At 46.6% G+C, this 21,752-nt stretch overlaps 1 protein-coding gene across 1 annotated transcript; it reads right to left on the bottom strand.

Annotated features, from left to right (window-relative positions):
- Window positions 1-1,167: 1,167 nt before the first annotated feature.
- Window positions 1,168-19,802, bottom strand: LOC117853946 (putative disease resistance protein RGA3). Its single transcript, XM_072291345.1, has 2 exons — window positions 17,060-19,802; window positions 1,168-1,394 (listed from the first exon to the last, which is right to left on the bottom strand). Exons 1-2 carry the CDS (start codon window positions 19,692-19,694, stop codon window positions 1,168-1,170), a joined length of 2,862 nt encoding a protein of 953 aa, XP_072147446.1. The 5' UTR covers window positions 19,695-19,802.
- Window positions 19,803-21,752: the final 1,950 nt, after the last annotated feature.

Genomic DNA, 21,752 nt, shown 5'->3' with positions numbered 1-21,752 from the left:
GAAGAAGAAATCGAAGAGAAGAAATGAAAGGACCAAGATGAAGCTACGGGGCACTTGTAGCCGCCGGTGGGCATCCCGGTGCGGAAGAGATACCATGTGTTTGGTTCCAAATTCAGTGGAATAGGGACAGGTCGGACCTACTTTTGACGGTGTTTCGATGGGGACGAGCATGATGCGATAATCCCAGAAGGGGAATATTTATCTCAGATGCGGGACGCTCATATATATATTTCTCCAATTTCAGCGGATGATTGTGTCCAACTTCAACACTGTCACTCCTCTTCATCTCGGGCACTTGAGTGGAACGGGAGCGAGCGCTTGATCTAGCGGCGGGGCACCATGGTCGAGGCGATCGAGCGTGGCGACCACATATTCCAGCAGCCAAGCTTGCGGTGGCAGTAGGAAATCGTGATGGGAGAGGCCGCTCGCCGGAGAAGAATGTAGCAGTGGGAGAGGACCAGTGCAAACACACGCATATGGATGCGAAGGACAGCCGGTCCTATCATGTGATGAAAGATGAGTTGAATAACTCGAGAAATATCTGTGCAGTCTTGTGAATACAAGCCACGAGTTGGGTGATAGTACCCGTGGGAGCTGAATAGCTCGGCGATCTTGCTTTTGCAAGTTGTAATCAGACAGAGACTAGTCGTTTTACGACAAAAATTAACTCTGCTTTATTGAATTGTAATTATACAACTGAGGCTGATGGTCAATTTAATTACATGAGTATGTAAACTATGGGTAGAATCGACATAGGTGTTCGATGTTCCATGAGTTGTCGACTTCTTCCCCAGTGAGAGTTTGGAGCCTATACGACCCAGGTCTAGTGACCTTGGAGACGATGAAAGGACCCTCCCATAGTGAATTCAGCTTGTGCAGCCCCTTGGTGTCTTGGATATGCTTGAGGACCATGTCGCCTATGTGTAACGAACATTCTTTGATGTTGCGATCGTGATAGTGGTGAATTTCTTCAAGGTACCTTGCTGACTAGATGAGTGTTGCACAGTGAGCTTCCTCGAGGCTGTCTAAATTTAGACGCCTTGTTTCTTCTGCCGCACCTTCCTCGTACTGCTAGACTACTGGAGATTTTCATATGACGTCGGCGGGGAGGACAGCTTCTGATCCGTAGATCAGGAAGTAGCGTGAGTACCCTGTAGGCTTGCACGGCTATGTGCGAAGCCCCCAGAGGATATTGGTTAGCTCCTTGAGCAACTTGCCCCCTTTGGTGTTGCCAATGTCATGTAGTCTTTTCTTCAAAGCTTCCAGCAACATCCCGTTGGTGCGCTCAACCTGGCCGTTGGCCCGCGAATGAGCGATGGAGACATACTGGACATCGATCCCGCTGTTTTCACAGTACTCCCAGAACTCATGGTTATTGAAATTTGAGCCCAGATCTGTGATGACGCAATTGGTGAAGTCGTAGTGATGAACAATCTTATCAAGGAAGTCAAGTACTCTGTCCACCTTTGGGCATGTTAGTGGCTTCACCTCGATCCATTTGGTGAACTTGTCAATCGCCACGAGTACTCGGTTGAAGCCCTCGGGCATCGTAGGTAGAGAGCCAATCATGTCTAGCCCAAAGCATGCGAACGGCCATGAGGGTGGTATGGTGATCAACTTATAGGCTACGTGTTGTTGCTTGGCGAAGAATTGACACCCTTGGCATCGGCGGACTAGTGCCTCGGTGTCAGCGAGAGCTATAGGCTAATAAAAACATGCTTTGAAAGCTTTGCCCACAATCATTGTTGAAGATGCGTGGTTGCTGAGATACCCTTGTGTATCTCTTCTAGTATGTCCTTGCCATCTTATTGTGAGACGCATTTCATGAGTACTCCTGATGATGCGCCCCGTTTGTAGAGCTTATACCTAACTAGAACATAGTACTTGCCATGCCGCGAGACTTGCTCTGCTTTTGTTTTGTCTGGAGGTAATTTGTGCTCTTTGATGTAGTCAATGAAGAGGGTTCTCCAGTCAATGTCGATCATCATATTCTCCCGGTGTGGTGCATCACGACCTTGATCGGTGGTTTTTGATGGTGCCCGCTCCACTATGGATGGCTTGTGTAGTTCATGGACGAAGACCCCAGCTGGAACTTTAGCATGAGTAGATTCGATATAGGACAAGACATCTGTGGCTATGTTGTTATCACGAGCCACGTGATGGAATTCCAGGCTAGAGAACTTGTTCTCTAGCTTGCGTACTTCCAGGCAGTACGTGTCCATATTATCCTTATGGCCATCCCACTCATCATTGACTTGATTTATGACTACCAGTGAATCATCGTAGACCAACAACCACTTGATTCCTAGCAAGACTGCCAGGCAGAGCCCGTGTAGAATCGCGCTTCGTATTCAGCTTCATTGTTGGAGACCTCCTAGAAGATTTGCAACACATATTTGAGTTGTTCATCTTTGGGAGAGATTAAGAGTACTCCTGCGTCGGCGCCCTCGAGTTTGAGTGATCCTTCAAAATACATGACCCAATGCTTTGGGCGTTCTGCCAGTGTGGGTACTTGATTTTCCCGCCACTCTGGCATGATATCGACTAGTGCTTGCGACTTAATGGCAGTCCTTGACTTGAATTCCAGGAACAAGGCTCCGAGTTCTACTGCCCACTTGGAGATTCTTCCTGTTGCATCTCGATTGTGGAGGATTTCTTCCAAGGGAAAATCCGTGATGACGTAAATGTTGTGTTCTTGAAAGTAGTGTTTTACCTTTCGCGAGGTGAGTAGTATTGCGTATAGAAATGTTTGAACTAGCGGGTACCTAGTTTTGGAGTCTGACAAGACCTCACTAACGACAATACCTCACTAATGAAGTAGATGGGCCTCTGTACTCTGTGTACATGGTCTTGTTCCGGTCTTTTGACCACGATCGCCGTGTTGACGACATTAGTAGTCACGGCGATGTAGAGCAGCAAGTCTTCATTGGGAGTAGGCACCGTGAGGACCGGTAGCTTTAATATGAAATCCTTCAACTGTTGAAGGGCTTGATCTGCCTCCTCGGTCCACTAAAATTTATCTTGCCACTTGAGTAGTTTGAAGAAGGGTAATCCCCATTGCAGTTGTCTGTCGGCCACCAACTTCGCAGAAACTCTATGTCATGAGATGGGAAAACTTAAATTGGAAATTATTTCCCATGGCACCTTAGGTCATGTTTCCATTGAATCTGCCTTGGAAGACCAAATTGGGTCGGCACAGTTAGAAGATGAGGAAATAAAGCTAATTAAGGGGAAAATTGCACAGAAGGATGAGGGGTATAAGCATTTCCGACAGGATGAAAACGGGAGAGTGTACTATGAGAACCGACTTGTTGTCCCATCTAACCCCGATCTTAGAAAGCAAATCTTGGAAGAAGCACATTTCTCCAAGTTCTCAATTCATCCTGGCAGCAATAAGATGTATCATGACCTCCGCCAAATATTTTGGTGGAGTGGAATGAAATCGGAAATTGCGCGCTATGTCTCGAAGTGCGACACGTGTCAACGTGTCAAGGCAAGCCATTTGAAGGTAGCAGGTACCTTGCAGCTGCTACCTATTCCATCTTGGAAATGAGAAGATATCAGCATGTATTTCATTGTGGGATTACCCGTTACTTCTCAGCGCCATGATTCTATTTGGGTTATAGTGGATCGCCTCACTAAGACGGCACACTTTCTTCCTGTTCGCACTACTTATACAGCCCGGAAGTATGTCGAGTTGTATCTCGACCGTATTGTCTCCTTGCATGGTGTTTCGAAGACGATCATCTCTGATCGAGGTGCTCAGTTTGTGGCACGTTTTTGGGAACAACTGCAATCGTCTCTTGGCACCAAGCTAATTCGTAGCTCCAGTTACCACCCTCAGACTGATGGTCAAATGGAAAGGGTAAATCAAATCCTAGAGGACATGCTACGCGCTTGCGTCATCCACTTTGATAAGAACTGGGACAAATGTTTACCCCCGGCAGAGTTTTCTTACAATAATAGATACCAGTCTAGCTTGAAAATGGCACCGTTTGAAGCCTTGTATGGCCGAAGGTGTCGAACACCATTGAGTTGGTCACAAGTCGGAGAGAGAAGAATTTACGGACCCGACTGGGTGATGGCAGCCGAAGAATGTAAAAGTGATTCAGGCACATCTTAAGACCGCTCAGTCACGGCAACAAAGCTATTCCGACAAAAGAAGGAGAGCCTTGCAATTTGACATTGGTGATCATGTATACCTCCGAGTCTCCCCGACTAAAGGTGTACAACGGTTTGGAGTAAAGGGGAAATTGGCTCCGCGTTACATTAGTCCCTATGAGATTGTGGAAATATGCAGACCCGTTGCATACCGGATCCAACTATCCGAACAGCTCTCAGCTATTCATGACGTCTTCCATATCTCTCAACTAAAGAAATGTGTCCGAGTCCTGACTGAAATCTTGGAGCAGGAACAACTTGAAATCGAGCCCGACTTATCCTATGTGGAATATCCTGCCAAAGTCCTCGATCGTAAGGAGAGGTACACCCGACGGCAAGTTGTAAAGGTGTACAAGATTCAGTGGAGTAACCACATGGAAGATGAAGCGACATGAGAAACAGAGGAATACCTGAATAAGCACTTCCGAGGTTTTCTTTTCAGCCAAGGAGGTAAGACCCACAAACTCCACTAGTTGTCCTTGCACCCGAATCTCGGGATGAGATTGTTTTTAAGGGGGGTAGGCTGTAACAGCCTGGGTGCTTAAACGGTGTTTTAATCTTAAGAGCAGGTCCTTTGTACTTAAAGAAAAGCTTTGGCAACTTTTAGGCAAAGTCCAAGCTTTGGGGCTCCCTGTTTAGAGGTTTCCAATGTCATCTTGAGCTAAGCCCTAAACCAAAGTTTTAGAGCTTCGGGACCTTAACAACTTTGCTTTAAGGACCAAGTTCAAAATCTGCCCCGAAAGCCTTCAAAATCCAGGTCAAAGTTCCCTAGTTTGGTCAACTTAGCCTCTTTAGCCATTCCGGCGAAGTCTGGATTTCAGCCCGACCTAGCGCCTTAGGGCGGGTTTATCTTTTGAAAGTTGAGCTAAGTCTGGATTTCAGCCCGACCTAGCACCTTAGGGCGGGTTTATCTTTTGAAAGTTGAGCAGAACATCAGAAAGTTCCTTTGTAAAAGTTGGAGAACTGAGTTTCTAAAACAACTTTGCTAATTGGACCTTGGTCCAATTCACCTCCGAAGCTTCACAAATCTGCAGCTCAGATCAACCCCGACCCCTGAAAACCAGTCAACACCGCCGTATTTCCCTACGTCCTAAAACCGGTGTTCCTCCAAACTTTGGAGCTTTGAATCCCCAAATTCACCGTGTTTTTGAACTCGATCAAATTACAAAAGTTGGACCTTAGTCTGTGTACTACAACTCTTGTAAAGGGAGTCAACGTGGCGCAGTTTGAAAATCAGGAGATCAAGAGACTGGAAGATGGGCACGGAAAAGGATCTCGCGGATCCATCGGCCAGACCGCGCCAGAGCGCGCGTGCGCCGCGCCTAAGAGAGCCGCCACCACGTGGCGTGCCCTCGCTGGCGAGCGCTGCCTCACCCAAACGTCGGCCGCAACAAGATGGGTCGATGCGCCTCGCTCCCCAGTCGCGTACGACGACGACCCGCGGTCCTCCGCTCTGTCGCGTCTCGTCTCGTTCGAGGCCTCGCCGGCCGCGCCAGGCGCACTGCCCGCAACTCCACCGTCGCCTCGGCCACTCTGCGACCGAAGACCGGCCGCTGCCGCACCGGTACCGCCTCGCCTCACCCGCACATCCGCCTCACTCAGATCCCCGGCTGCGCACCCCAACGCCTTCCGGCCCTCCCGTCACACCTCAGTCGCGCTGCCCGCGTGCACGCCTCGCAACGCTACTGTCTCCGCCAACCGCCGCGCAGGCAGTGACAGCTCCTTCCCCCACCTCACCAGTAGCATGCCTCGGCAGAGCCGCTAGTCCCACGCATGCTCGCATCACGCCGCTCGCAATGTCACCTCACCTGCAGTGCCCTTGCGTGCAGTGCCCTTCCCTCCCTCCTGTCCGCCAATGCTGCTGCCGCCATGGATGGATGCGACCACACATGCGCGTAGACCTAGCAGATCCGCGTGCCCAGCAAACCCACTTCGCCCCCGGCCCCAAATCCTTACTGCCCAACCAGGGCAAGATTGCGTCCGAGCTCGCCAATGGAGACACCGACCAATCGCCGCCGCAACAGAGCACTTCTTCTCCCTCAATCTTATCCTCTCGCCGCTTGAGCTCGTTTCCTTCCTCCGAGCGCTTCCGTGCAGCTATAAAATGGGTACCCAAGCCTCTTACCTGAGTTCCCTTCGCCACCACCGCCTTTGCCGTACTACTTGCTCTGTTCTTCTCCATCGCACTCGCCGCCATCCACTCCTCTACTTCGCGCTCAAGTGCCGCCACCTGAGCTCTCTGTGGAGCTCCCCTTTCCGCCCAACACCGCGCCTTGCCGACCCCACCAGCCGCTTCGCCATCCTCTCGCGCAGCTCTAAAGCTTGCTTGTTGTCCAACAGAAGCACCACCGCCGCCGAGACGCCGTCGTTCCCCGTTCTGCCTCGGCCTGTTTCTTCCTGACCCCGAGACCTCATCAGTAGGACCGGAGGTGAGCTGCCGATCCGTGTCTGTCTCGCCCAACCCTTCCAGCTCGCCCGACCCTGCCCGCCTCTCCCGACTCGCTCGAGTGTTGTCCGCCTCGCCCGAGGGCTTGGTTGTGTCTTTTTCTTTTGACCGAGGGTATCTATGTAAAATTCCAAGGACTCCTCTGTATTAAATCTGAGGATTCGGTGCAGTTATTCCTTAAGTCTAAGGGTCAGATCATAAGTTTTTCCCAATCCGACTCATTTAACTCGTTTTAAATGGATAGAAGCTTGGAAATTTCATCTTAAATTGAGGAAAAAGAGGAAAATTGTGAAATCAGTTTGGTTGGAATCCTGGTTTTGAGTAGAATCCAATAAAGTGGGTTTCTCAACTTTTCCTATAGTTTTGCTATAATTTTTGGGTTAAATTCTTGCAAATGTTGTTGAAATCACCGTCTGATTGTCTCACCCTTGCATTGCATTTCGTGTAGAGCTGAACCTCGCCGATGGCACCTACGAGCTTCACCCGGCGCCGGAAGACGAAGTCGTAGCCGAGCAACCGCCTGCAGGAGTCGAGCCCATGCACACCGAGGACCAGTTCGCTACCGCCCCGCTTGAAGGCAAGCCCCAGAGCATAACCTAGTTTTTCTAAACTTGTGCATGCCTTCTGTTGTTATGTGTGTGCATTTACATTCCAGGAGTTGATTGAAACCGTAGATGCATGACTTAGTTTCCTTTGATCTAAACACTAGTATGATAGGCTGAGTAGTTGCACTTCTTAAACAGGACTCGGTAAAAGTCGAGTGATTTCCTGTCACTTACGAGTTATAGGAGTTGCTTGCTTATTTTTGCTACAACCATAAGGATGATGGACGGGGCAGGGCTCTGTGAACTATTTTGGTGGTCGGTGGATTGCCCCGCCTGTCTACATGAAATTGGATTAAGGTCAGAAAGTGATGGTGTTCGTGATCAAGTGTTTGAAAGTACTAATCTCATACCTAGTATGGGATGGGGAAGCCTAGTACCTGATTGAACCGGCAAGTGGCTTATACCTCGCTGTCCTTGGAACGTACTTCCCATGGTGCATCATGTGGGTGCAAGTGCGATCATAGTACGGTAGAAGATCGGGACTGTGGAGCATTGCATGCCAAAGGCGGTTTGGACCTGACACGCGCCTGGGAATTGATGGGGACGGCTGACAAGTGAAGCGACCCTTTGTGGTGCGCGGATGTCGTGAGATTAGGTTCACCATGCATGGTTAAGAAATTCAAATCGATTCGTCTGCCTCTCACAGTTTGGGACTGCTTGATCTCTATGCTACACTGAGTAAGAATGGAAGATGATGGTGATCTAAATTTGTTACTAGCTTAATTACTTGGAAACCATTGCTTGTTTAGTATAGCTGCTAACTTAGATTGGTAAATGAACATAGAACTTGTGGCTAAAATATTGAAAGTAAGGATCTACTGTAGTCGCTTTTGGCAAAACAAACCCCTCAGCCAAAAAGCCTTGCATGTCTAGAAGTTGGTGGGTTAGAACCACCCGTCGGTTAAGCCTTGTTGAGCATAGTTGCTTAGCCTTGCTTGTGCACATCTTTCAAGTGATGTTGAAGCCCCTGAGTCTGCTGCTTGTGGCACTTGACCTCCCTAGCTTCCTCCTAGGTGGATGGTCGAGTGGGATCCCTCCTCAGACGGCGAGGACAGGGCAGGGATCATTGATGTTATGATCGGCCTCATCGTGACATCCGACTGCGGCGCTAGTTTCCATTTGTTCATTTCCGCTGCTTAAGAACTCTGCAAACTGGTTTGAATTTCGAACCGGGGGTTGTAATAAATTAATGTACTTGTTTAATTTGGCTAATCTATTGTATTCTCTAGAACCACTCACCTTCGTGTGAGCTCTGCTTTTTCGGTCCTGTGTAGTGGTTTATCAGATGAAATCCGACGGACTGCCGAGTTAACTTGATTAAAGCATATGATCGTGTGTCAGGCAACTTAAATATGCTTTAGGTAAGTTAATTAGGGCGGTTCCGCCACAGTGATACCTCGAATAGCAATGGAGAAAATAGAGTAGCGCACATCCAGCCGTTGAATCGATGACTCGATCAATCCTAGGGAGCTCGAAGGGATCCTTTGGACAGTGCTTGTTGAGGTCTGTGTAGTCGACACACATCCTCCGCTCGTTGTTGTTCTTCTTTCACACCAAGACAGGATTGGCCAGCCACTCTGGATGATAGACTTTTTTTATGAATCTAGTCGTGAGTAGTTTGGCCAACTCTTTTTTGATTGCTTCTCTTCTGTCTTGGACAAATCAGCGTAGTCATTGTCGCTTGGGCATAGCTTTGGGATCCACATTTAGTGAGTGCTCGATCAACTCCCTGGGCACCCCCGGCATGTCTCATGGCTTCCATGCGAAAATATCTCAGTTGGCCCGGAGGAAGTTGACGAGCGCATCTTCCTATTTGGAGTTCAGCCCTGAACCAATCAAGGCTGTCTTGGAGCTATCGCCGGTCTCAAGGTCAATAGCTTTGATGTTGACTTCACTTGCGGCTTAACCTTGGTTGCCTCCGACTTCTGCTGGAGACAATTTTTTGGAAGCAACGAAGACTTGCATCATTGAATTTGGCATTTGAGTAGTCGCTGCCAACTCCACGGCTTCTGTGTCGCAGTCGTAGGATCTTTTCAAGTCTCCGTGCTGGGAGAGTACTCCCTTGGGTCCTGGCATTTTGAGTAGTAGGTACACATAATGTGGGATGGCCATGAACTTGGCTAGTGCAGGTCTTCCAAGGATGGCATGATACGAAGTTTTGAAAGTAGCTACCTCAAAATGGATGTACTCGGTCCGGTAGTGGTCCTTTGTCCTGAAGGTAACTGGCAAAACCACCTGACCAAGGGGTACAACCACATTGCCTGGGACAATCCCATAGAATGGAGAGTTCGTGGGGGTGAGCATATCCGTAACGTCTAGGCCCATCTTCGTCAAAGTCTTGGTGAAGAGTACGTTGAGACCACTGCTACCATCGATGAGGACCTTGGTGAGTTGAGAGCCTGCGACTACTGGATATAGGATGAGAGGGTACCGCCCTGGGTCTGAGAAATTAGTCCACTGATCCTTCCTTGAGAAGGTGATTGGCACCTCAGACCACTTGAGGAATGTAGACGTTCTTGATTCAATGGACATAATCTCCCGGAGGGCTAGTTTCTAGGACCACTTTTTGACAGTACTCGGTGTGCCGCTGAAGATGATGTTGACGGTGTTGGACGGGTTCTGTAACTTGCCATTGTTGTCATCGTCTTCGTTTTCTTTGGCATTGCTCTTGTCCTTTGCTCTAGAAGGTTCTAGCAAATCTTTCATGACTCTACGAAGACTATAGCAATCCATTACGGAGTGCTTAGAGTGTGGGTGCCATGGGCACTGCTTTTTTAAGTAGCTCCTTGAATGGAGACCTTTCTTGATGCCCACTGCCTTTCTTGGAAGACTGGTACATTGCCGCAACAATATTGTCTGGCTTTCTCTTACGATTTTGACCACCCGAGTAGTTGCCTCGGTTGTCATTGTTGGGACAATCGATGCGGTTCTTGTCATTGCGTTGGCCTTTACTCTGATTGTTGTTGTTCTGGCCTCTATTGCGACTAGAATTGAACTGCCCGATCTCCTTATCTTCTTCATCCACCCAGGCTTGTATCATAATCTTGAGAGACTTGATATCTTCCAGGCATGTCCTGCCAAAGTCTTGGAATATCCGACGATCATAAATACTGTTCTAGAAGCAATCTATGGCGTACCGCTCTGTGATGTCCACGATAGTGGCCTTTTTGTCGAAGAAACGGCGTAGATAACTACGCAGGATCTCATCTTGTTGCTATTTGACTTGAGACAAGTCGATTCCATTGCTAGGACGTTGCATTGCCCCTACAAAGTTGTTTGTGAATGCCACCTTTAGTTGACTCCACGTGTCGATGGAGTTGTTCTCTAGGAATTCGAGTCATGTGAGTGGTCCTGCCTGCATGCAGATGGGGAAGTAGATGACTTTGGTGTCATCATTTCCTCCTGCCGCCTGAACTGATAGTGAGTAGCACTGCAGCCATTGGACTGGGTCTTGCTTGCCATTGTACTTGTTGATACCCGGAAGTTTAAACTTGTCAGGTAGGACCATCTTTCGTACTCGTTTGGAGAAGGTGGAGAACCCATCAGAATCCTCTCCCGAGTACTCGGCTTCCTACTCGCGCTCGTGGCAGTGCCCTTCAATGATGTCACATGCATCACGACTTTTTTTGATCTTCTCACGAAGATCATGTACTGAGTGTTCAGGCTCTCGATGGGCCCATGGTGGCCACGGCCTCCCGAGGGTTCCACTCAACTACTCTCCGCCCTGTGTTGGTTTGGTGTGGGGCCCTCAATTCTGGGGTCCTCATTCCGACTTGGTCTAGCACCCTCATTACGACTTGGTCTGGCGCTACTGCCGTGATGGGATGAGGTGCATCAAATCAAGTGTACCGGACTCTAATGATCAAGTTGCTTGTATGCATGCTCCGCCAACTGAGCCAGTTGCCTGGTGTACTTGGTTTGCGGCATGCCCGAGTAATCAGGTCAATGGAGGCGATGGTGGCGAGAGGAGTATGGTGTTGACGCGATTGAACTACTTCAAACGTGTGGTCCAAGTTTATGATGGGTAGTTCATTTGCAAGGTGACGGCGACACTCTGCCCTTGCAGTGTTTCTTGCTCACCGTCGATTCCTTTGAGATTCAGTCTCTTCACCTTGCATGTTGGTGGTGAGTTCATCCTGCGAGACATTGTCTGGATGACGTTCGTGTCGCGGATTCCTTTCTGGTGGTTCTTCACCTTCACCTTCACCTTCTTGTGCGGTAACGATGGTGAGAAGTTCCCGCTCCGAAGAGAAACTACCCGCACTTGATGTGATGACCTCTATGGAGCCGTCTTCTTTGTAGATAGGCGATAGAGGTGTTCCCTCCTGATATGGAAGGTTATCAAGATAGGCAATAAGGTGCGACTCATCATCCCTAGTGAGAGCAAGTGGCTTCATGTTGGACTAGTAGACGAATCTACCTTGTGGAGTTGATATGAATATTAGGCCTTGCTGCCGACCTGATAATGGGGTCTCCTCATCCGGATCCGAGTAGTAATCAGGGTCCTTGATCGAATCTGAGTTGGATTGCAATCTGGAAAGGGTAGCTTGGTAGGCAGTACTTGAATTTCGGAGTCCGAACAGGAATTGGCTTGTTTTGTAGACCGATTCGCATGATGGCTTGAGTGACAGCCCGTGGGAACCAATCCGACTGGTGGGAGAAGTTGAGTTGTACTCGGACTCGTCCCCTAAGCCTCAAAAGAGGTCGAAAATTTTGTTGAATTTTTCAACAAAGTCCTCCAAAGCTTGGCGATGAAGGTTGATGTCGTACTGCTTTCCTTCCGGGGTTAGTGCGATGTGGCGATGGAAGTTTCCAGCGCCGTCTGCGACGCAAACCTAGGAGCCGAAAATGAACGTCGCGCCCGCTTCGAACGCAATGATAGGCTTGATGATGACTTGAGCCATCGAGTTCACCAGTGGATTTTTAGCGAGATCCCCTATCTGATGTGCCAGCTGTCGGTGTTTAGACCCGGCAACCTACCGAGGAGGTACCCGAGGTAGTGTTTTATATGTGGGGCTCGCTGAGATCAGGAATTCGATGGTGAACTCGAACACACGATTTAGACAGGATCCGGCCACTTATGTCGCGTAATACCCTACGTCCTGTGTGTTGGTTGGATTGTATTGATTGAACTTGTTTGAATGGGCTCCTTGCCTCTACTTATATTGCCGGGGGCAGGGTTACAGGTCAGTTGCTTTACAAGAGTACTAGCTGGATTCAACTAGAGAGTTCTACTCCAATTGCTACGAGTAGTTTTCTAATTCTTGACTAGTTCTTGTCCTTCACATAGACAACACCGTCCTGCACCATAGTCTCCATGTCTGACACGTCTCAGCCCCGTATTGTAGGACTGTACAGATCTCTCGGTGGGAGATGTATGGCTGACACTAGGTGGATGTTCAACCATATCAAGATCTCCATCGAAAAGCCAATATATGAAACAGCAGTGGAACTGAACATGTGCCTTGGAATTTGATGGGATCATTAGATTAAATGGGCTGGTGGCCTATTAATTCAATTAAATTCTAAGGCCCATGCACATGGTGGTAGTTACATTTGGAATAAAACCACCTTGAAAGTTGTGAGGGTCTCTAACCAACTTATAAGGTGGAACCATGCTGCACCTATTGAGAAGTTGAGAGAGGGATATCAGGATGTCGCGCGCGCGCTCGCTCGCCGAGCTGAGCTGAGCCGCGACACGACGGTCTGGCCGGACGTGATGTGTGGGCAGGGCTTGGTCTAGTTTTGTAGTTTTTAATCACGAGTTAATGACTAGTAACTGATGCTATGTTTAGTGACTAGTAACTGATGTGGATTAAAAGGCTGATAACAAATGACTAGTAATAGTTGCCCGTTGATGGTTGGGGTTACTAGTAACTGACTATTTGATGGCAGCCTCTAACGACAATAAACCTGGACACCCAAAGATTTCTGGTGCCTAAATGAGCGGCACTCCTTCTCTGTTTTCCTCGCACGACATACCAGCCACCGAGCTCTCCATTCCACTACTGCGTTGCATTTTGCTGTCCCCATTCCGGTGACCTTTGTGCACAGGAACACGTCAGGAGAGTAGGCCTCTGAAGCTACGTCCTTACCTGAGACTCTGCACCCGAGGAGTAGAATGATGATCAAGTTTTTTTGGGAGCGCTTCTACGCGGCTGCTCGCTGCGCACCACTACTTCCTAGAGGAGCAACAGCACAATGATCATCTGCACGACATCAACTCTGATCGGCTACATCAAATAGACTTGACTAACGATCTCGGGTAACGTCGCATTCGGTTCCTCCGGAACTAGCCCGCCACAGGGTACTTTCTCATGAACTTTCTAGTTCATTATTTGTTTTATGTAGTATCTATCGCATGCTTTATGTTTGTCGCTATACACGCGAAGGATCATGGTCATGTCTTTGTTGTCATATATGTCATGTCTTATTTAATGTTTCAAATTAAAATTAACCGAAAAATACCTCTAATTCCAACACCCTCCGCGTAGTCAGCTCCTCATTTAATTCTGACGAGGGGTTGATTCATTATCACCCCATTATTTCTAACAAGCATGTACTCCTCCATATTATTTTAAATGTCGACAACTTTGGTAAAATTAAGGAACCCATGCTGTTACCCTTTTACCCTTTGGCTTCCTTCGTCCACTCCCCATTCGTCTAAATCCCAAACAAATTGATGCTGTTGCCATGCTGCGCTCCTCATCGGGTGCCACAGAGGTGACGTGGAGGCCAAAATCCGCCGCGCCTCATTTACCGCATTAAGGAAAATAGCCCTGATCATAATAATTTTGATAATTAATGACAACATAGTTATTGGAACTAATATGTTTGCAAGATGTACCTTTGTAGGTGTTATATAGGTCCTAAGGATGAATTACAAAATTATCAAAATGAGAAGAAAAAGAAAGACGAATCCTGGTGGAACTGTGCACCGACACAATCCACCAACCCATTCGGTGGTGACCATTAAGGTCACCGAATCAGTCGGTGACAAGTTGGACAGCAACAGGGCTAAGGACGTGTACTGTGACCACCGACCTATTTAGTGGACATAGCGGATCATCACTGAATCAGTCGGTGTGATTGTCTCGGCTCGCGATCGGCTCAGATTTAGCTCTGGAAGTTTTGGAGTTTAATTCAAGCCTCACTGATTCATACGGTGGCTACATGACCAGTGCAGCGAATCAATCGATGACTCAACAAGGCAGCGGCTTAGAACAACCACCGATTCATTACGGTGATGATGAATAAGGGTCACCGAATCAGTCGGTGACAAAGGAGCCAGACGTTAGTGGCTCAATGGCTACCTGAATGCAGACCACCGACTCATTTGGTGGTACGTTGCTGGGGCACCGAATCAGTCGGTGATTACAATTTCTATGACCGTTGGAGCAACGGCTAGTTTCTTAGCTTGGATATTTATACCCTATTGCCTGTCCATTTCAAGGGGACTGGAGCTTGAAGAAGCTATAGGCTTGGTTCTGATATACACACAAGTGCTCATCCACCAAGGTGCTAAAGAGAGATTAAGGCAATTATCATAAAGCTTAGGTCTTGGTTAGTGCTAGTTTAGGCCTATTAGCGTATTGCTTTAGGGTTTAGCCTAGAGTTAGGCGAGGTTTGCACACCTCCTTTGTATCGGTGTTTGCGCGCACCAAGAGTTGTAAATCCGGGACTCTTAAATCTTGTGAGACCCTCCAACCACGTTTGTGGAGTAGCCGTTGGTGTTTGTGATAGGGAGGAGAGATTCTAGACGTTTTACCGAAGCTCTACCAAGTGAAGAATGGCAAGGAGCATCCGGAAGAGGCTATACGAAGACTTACTTACGCGTGAGGAAGGCCTGTCGGCTATCCTACGGAGTTACTTGATCAAGGAGTTTGTGCCCTTGTACGGGCATTCCCTTGAGGATGGGCTCCAACAACGAGGACTAGTGGAAAGCTTTGCTTTTCGATACTTCAGTAAAAATCGTCGTGTCGCCACGCTGGGAGTTTGCCTTCTCTACTTCATTTACCTTCTGCATTTCAACTTTCCTAGAATTGGCATGTGTAGTTTATAGGATTGAAACCTATGGTGCAAAACTCTTTTGCGGCAGAGATAATAACACATAGAAAAATTTAGTGCAAATGGAAAAATTGGAATATGTTTTTAATATGTGCTTGGAGACTTCCCCGTCGTTGACCTGTCCAGAGGATGTTGCTGCTCCCTCCGCCGCAACACGGTGGCACACCCGAACGGGGACGCCGCTGGCATGGAACAATGTCTCCCCAGACCGGCGAGTCAGGAGATGGTCTCCACACGGGCGTCTGTTGAGCAGTTGAGCTCATGGTCGGTGCCGGGCTGCCGGTGATGAGATCCTGGCTGCCGGAGGAACCGTCCTCACCTCCTGAGTCCTGAGTCTGATTCGTCATTGGCAGCGAGCATTGTAGAGTTGGAGTGATTCGACCGTTACTTCTGTTGACTGAGATGTGGCTTCCTGGAGGGTGACGGGGACGGCGGCTGCGGCCTCCATCGGCGCGCAGGAGGCAAAGGCGACGGCGGCGGGTCATGGCCCAAGGGAGCAGTTAGCTAAAACTAGGGGTAAAATTGACAATATACTCTCCCTCTCAACTACGGGCGTCAAGTATTTTGAACGCCTTTGATCTGAACTAGCGGCGACAAATAAACTGATATGGAGGGAGTTTTTAGTTTTATACTGAAGAATGATCACACCCAACCAAAATTCATAGGATTATCCTATGTTCTCAAACTGAACACCCTAACAATCTATGAATTATTTTTCATCATCATCAAGGTGGAGCGATATGGGTTCTCTGTCCCCTGGGCCTTGTCAATTCCTGTCATCAAATAAAGAACATTGATTAGAAAGTGGACTATTATCCAAAAAGGGAAAATGAAAATGCAAAGCAGTAGTCGGAGTGCTGGACGTTTAGAACTACTGTGGATAAAATACATTCTGAAAGGATCAACCGGTCAAGGATAACACAGCTGGCCAAGATACAGCACGTATGGAAACATGATGTATGAAGGTGCAATCCACAAGGGTCCCAATTAAGATACAGTTCATATCATAATTTATTCTGCAGCCAAGTGAAATACGTACCACCCACTCCCTCTTGGCTGCTTTATTTCCTTCAAATTTGGGCAACCTGCAATGTATACTCTATTTACGGTTGCAATTGCTTCGTGTCCACCAATTGATAGAAGGTCTGGACAACACTGAATCTTCAAATTTTGCAGTGATGTGAGATTACTGCTCCAAAGATCACCTGAAATGGACACTACTCCTTTGCATGAGTACATCGTTAGTGATTCAAGGGAGCTTAGGTTCTCCAGGCAGTTAGGAGACCAGGCAGAGAAATCCCCACAATTCCGTAACGTGAGCGTTTGGAGGGATGGTGGGAATACCATGACACTTTGCCAGTTGAGACATGGACACTGTGAAATGTCCAAATCCTTCAGGAAAGGAAAACTCCCTAATCTTTCAATGGGCACGGAGAGCAAGTAACAAGACCAAACAGTAATACTCTTGATGGCAGGGAGACATTCATGTGTTAGGAGGTCATCAAGACATTCCAGCTTGAGGCAGAATTCAATAGTTAGGTGAGTGAGTAACGGGAATTTTCCAGTTCTGCGTTTGCAAAGAGAAAGGTCAGATTCTATGATAAATGTAAGCGATTGACAGTGACTGATCTTGAGCTCCTGTAGTACTGGAAGACTCCACTTCTGTAGTTCTATGGATGCTAGGTTGGAGCATGATAATGCAAGTTTGTGAGGGAGCTGCAATCAACACTGTTGATGGATGCCATATCGGACCATGATAAACGCAAGGTTTGGGAACTACAATCCATGAAGTCTCTGAGATTCACCGAACTTAGAATGAGCTTCTTTATGCATGGAGCCAACAGATGTGTAATATTTGGACACTTGTACATATTCAGTTCTTGTAGGGAAGGGAAATATTCGAACCATTCAGTTGGTATTGATTTTAAACTTGGGCAATCAGAAATTACTATTTTTCTGATGGCAGGTACATAAGCTGGTTGTAGAAATTGTTCCAGGTTTGATAACTTTCGGCACCCTTCAATGCTTAGTTCTGTTAATGATCCAAAATTGGTGCCAACTATACCATTATTGTTGTCCACTGTCACCGCAGCTAAATTAGCAAACAAACTTGGAAGGCATTCACCTGGATAACCATTGAGGTACACAGACTTGATGTTGGTGGGAGGATGTAGAGCTTCAATCACATCTGTCTCATTGTGCTCTGGACATATCAAAGATGACCATCCTAGAGTAAGGCTATTGAGATGTATCTTTTCCTTAAGTTCGGCGGCATGATCCTTACTTATTGCACCAAGATTGTATATAATCAAATCTGTTGTAGTTTGATTAAAATTGTTTATCAACCCAATTTTCTCTCCCCACTCTGCAGCATCAATTTCCACTTTTATAGGAAAATTTGATTTGAACTTTTGCAGATTGATCAGCTTATTGAAACCTCTTGGTAATTCATTAACTGTGCATGCCGTAGCATATAAAATCTGCAGGTTATATAGGCTACAGAATGATGAAGGAAGGCTGTTGCCAAGGCCATATCCAGAGATTTCAAGGTACCGGAGATGCTTCTGGTTACCAATACTCTGTGGTAATGTACACATGGAGGCGACACGCAAGCATTTAAGCTCAGTAAACCAACGGTCCATCACTGAAGTAGGAATGCTACTCGTCAGGTAATTGTTGCAAAGTAGGGTGCGCAGCTTTGTGTGCTTCCATAGGCTCTGTATGCCTGCTGACTTAACGTAGGTTGAGAGTATTGATAGATGGCGAACATTTTGAGGAACATTTTCAACGTCATTTGCATTCTTCACAATGAAGCATTCCTCCTTTGAAACTAGCTGGGCCATGTCATGCATTAAATCATGTATTACATATGCACCACGGAGTTTCTGGAAGAAAGACAAATTTACAAGCTCTTCAAAGTACTGACAACCAATGTGTTGCAGCGGAATGCTACCTTGAGGTTCAACAAAGCCTTCTGACACCCAAATTTCAGCTAGACTGCCCATTTGAAAATTATAATCTTTGGGGTATACAGCGCAAAACGAGAAGCATCTTTTCAAATGGAATGGTAAATACATATAACTCAACCGAAGAGCTGGCAAAATGTCTGTCTCCTTTTGTTCAATCTGCCACAGTTCATTGTTTAGTATATCATTCCAGTGTGCAGTGTTGCGACTCTTCCGTAATAGCCTTCCAATAGTTTTCGCAGCTAAAGGAGTGCCCTTAAACTTGGGAAGTATGCTTCTACCAATTAGTTCTAACTGCGGATCAATGTGAGAATCCTCAGACCCAAACACACAAAGCATGAAAAAATTCCAAAATGCATCATCTTTCAAGCCTTCCAATGCAAAAGAGTCCATTGTGCCCACTAAATCAGCAACCTCTGCAAACCTAGTTGTCACCAACAACATACTTCCCTGAAGTACATTTGTGAGAGGTGCACAAAATTTCCTCCAACACCGCCCGTCCTCCTTCAAGGCATCTGGCCAAATGTCATCAAGGATGATCAAGAACCTTTTTTCCTGCACTCTTTCAACAAGATCCTGTTGAAGATCATCTAAATTTTTGGCCGTTGCCTCTTTGCCTGATAGAGATTTTATGAGAACTTTAGTAAACCTCTCCACATCAAATTCATCGGACACGCAAATCCATATGATTTTGTCAAAGTGGGATTTGACCCTTTGAAGTGTGGTGATCTGCTGGACCAGAGTAGTTTTTCCAACACCCCCTATTCCAACTACTGGCAAAACAGGAACAGATGTTATCCTTGGTTTGTTGTTTGCTGCATTAGAGGATTTCTTCCGTTTTGAAGACGACAGGGTACAATAGTTCGGTACACCAAGCAATCTCATCACTTCCTCCAGTTCCTTCTCACGACCAAATATCTTTGGCTCAGTGCGGAAAGAAGTGGTCACTGGCCTAAGTAATTTGTCAAACCGTGGAGTTGCCTCATGCAAGCCCATATTCTCAATCTGCCTAGAAAGATTACTTAGCCTTTTGTGGACATCGACAACTTTGTTGAAGCTTCCGTGAGTGACGTTGTGAAAGAAGTCAATGAAAGGAGAAAGCTGGGTTGCATTGCCCTCAATTTTCAACTTCAGCTCGTACCATTCGAACTCGTCCAGAAGGTCCTCTGCATCATACACCGCATCCTTCAGATGGGGAAGGAGCTGTTCCACACAAGGTACATGGCTCCTCCATTCTGCTCGATCTATGAGGTTGTACATTGCTGGTAGAGTATCACGTAGACATCGAAGATCACTTTGCAACTGCAGGACATCATCTTCTTTAAGTTTTTTCTCCTCTGATCCACTCAAGTGCGAGAGCATAAATGAGACAGCAGGTCTGATCACTTGGAACAAATTACCAAACTCATTGATGCCGCTAATTACCCCAATGGCCTTCGATAGGCTCATGACGGCTGGACTCCAAAGATTTTGCTCCTTACTTGTCCTGGACAAATAATGGACGCACTGATGATTAGACAAGTATATCCTTGTCAATTATAAATGCAATCTACCAGACCTGTTATATAAATCATGATTAGGAGCACATACATGAAACTTGCAAGTAGATCTTACTAATCGGTCTCAAAAGAATGTTATTCCAGTTTTATCCGAAGTCAAATTATATTAAGTTTGACAAAGTTCATAGGAAAAACTATAAATATTTATGACATCAAATAGGTATACTATGAAATATACATTACGATGAATGTAATGATACTTAATTGGTATTATAAGTGTTGATACCTTTTTTTACAAATTAACTTTGCCAAACTTAGTATAATTTGACTTAGAACAAAACTAGAGTTACTAATTTTTTAGGATGGAGGAATTGCGCTATACATACAAAGGAAGCAATGACTTGCACGAACTGAAGTAAGACTGGAGTTTGGTGATCCTGTGGACACCGAGATGTACAACCAGTGTTAGGTTTTGCTGCTCGATCAGTTGTACGCAATACTTGTCGTAGGCCCGTTGGTACACAGGAAAATCAGATAACTAGCAAAGGAAATTGAAATGGACGATGCGACGACGGTGAGGATGGTCAGCCTACTGGTAGAATTGTAAGGATGGGCCCCCGGAGCAGATGGGCTTTCCTCCAATATACTAAAGTTGGTAAAGTAACCGTGCAAATCAGTAAGCACCAATTCATTTGCTCTGCAAAAACGTATGTAGGAGAAGATACAGGATCAGAAGATGAAGGGATCAAATAAAGCTTACAGGCAAGATCAACTGGCAGGAGGCTGCGGATGATATGGATCACTTCCGGGTACTGCCGGACCCAAACGCACCGTTTACCAAGTCCACCGTCTGCGAAATAATGCTAAACGAACCTGACCAGTAAGTTCCAACCACCCGTAGTGATTAAGCAATCGGTGTGGGAGCATTAGGACGCTGTCTTGCCTTGTGCGCACCTCCACCAAGCCGAGACAAAGGTCATTCGGTGCTAACAACGTCGTTAATTAGTTGTAAACTACGCCAATGCAACGCCGGCTACACAACCAACCAAGCACTACCGCTCGTCATGATCTGCTCCCATTTTGTTGTTAATGTTTGGAGTCTACCTATAGTGAGTGGGGCTAAACGCAAACAATACATGAAGAGATCGGAGCAAAGATGCGGAACAATTTGATGAACTAGGTGAGCCACAGCCACCTAGACAAATATTTTCTTCTAGCAACGAATGAAACACTTGTATGTTGGAAAGTGATCTCAGCTAACCTGCATAACCACTAGTGATTAATCAAGAATTAACCCGAGATTGACTATGTAGATTACTCCCTCCATTCTCTTTTAATAGACCTATTTCCAAAATTGAAATTTTCTCTTCTGATAGTCCTATTTGAGTTGCCATTTCGGGTCCAACACATGGATGACTATACGGTTCCCATGTAGAGTACTCTTCTAGAAAAATAATTGGTACATATATATGATGATGTTGATACCGAAGCATCCTCGCCGAAAATCTTTTCCACTAACATAGGAGTACATAATGATGTGATTAATTGGATGGTAAGTACGTTCATTCTTCTTAGTCATTATTATATTAATTAGATGATAAGTACGATTATTAAAAGAGAATGGAGGGATTATTTATCACCTAAATATCTCCAGTGATTTGAGGGATGTGAGGTTCTCCAGGTAGCTTGGAATCAAGGCAGAGAAATTTCCAGAATTCCATAACCTGACCTTTTCAAGGGACAATGGTAGCACCATTCCACTTTGCCACTTGACCACTCGAGACCTGAACACCACGATATATCCAAGTACTTCAGAAAAGGAAAACCCCCCAATCTTTGAGTGGGCAGGGACAGCAAGTTACAACAGGTAATTCTAATGCTCTGAATGGCAGGAAGGTATAGGAAGTGGTCATCAACTGTATGCAGATTGTGACAGAACTCAATGGTTAGGTGAGTGAGTAACGGGAACTTCCCAATAATGCTTCTGGTCCCGCCAAGATCAGATTTT

This window comes from Setaria viridis, chromosome 1 (genome assembly GCF_005286985.2).
Source record: "Setaria viridis chromosome 1, Setaria_viridis_v4.0, whole genome shotgun sequence".
In the NCBI taxonomy this organism is placed as follows: Eukaryota; Viridiplantae; Streptophyta; class Magnoliopsida; order Poales; family Poaceae; genus Setaria; species Setaria viridis.
Note: the sequence above shows the minus strand (reverse complement) of the source record. Positions and strands in the feature narration are given on the sequence as shown.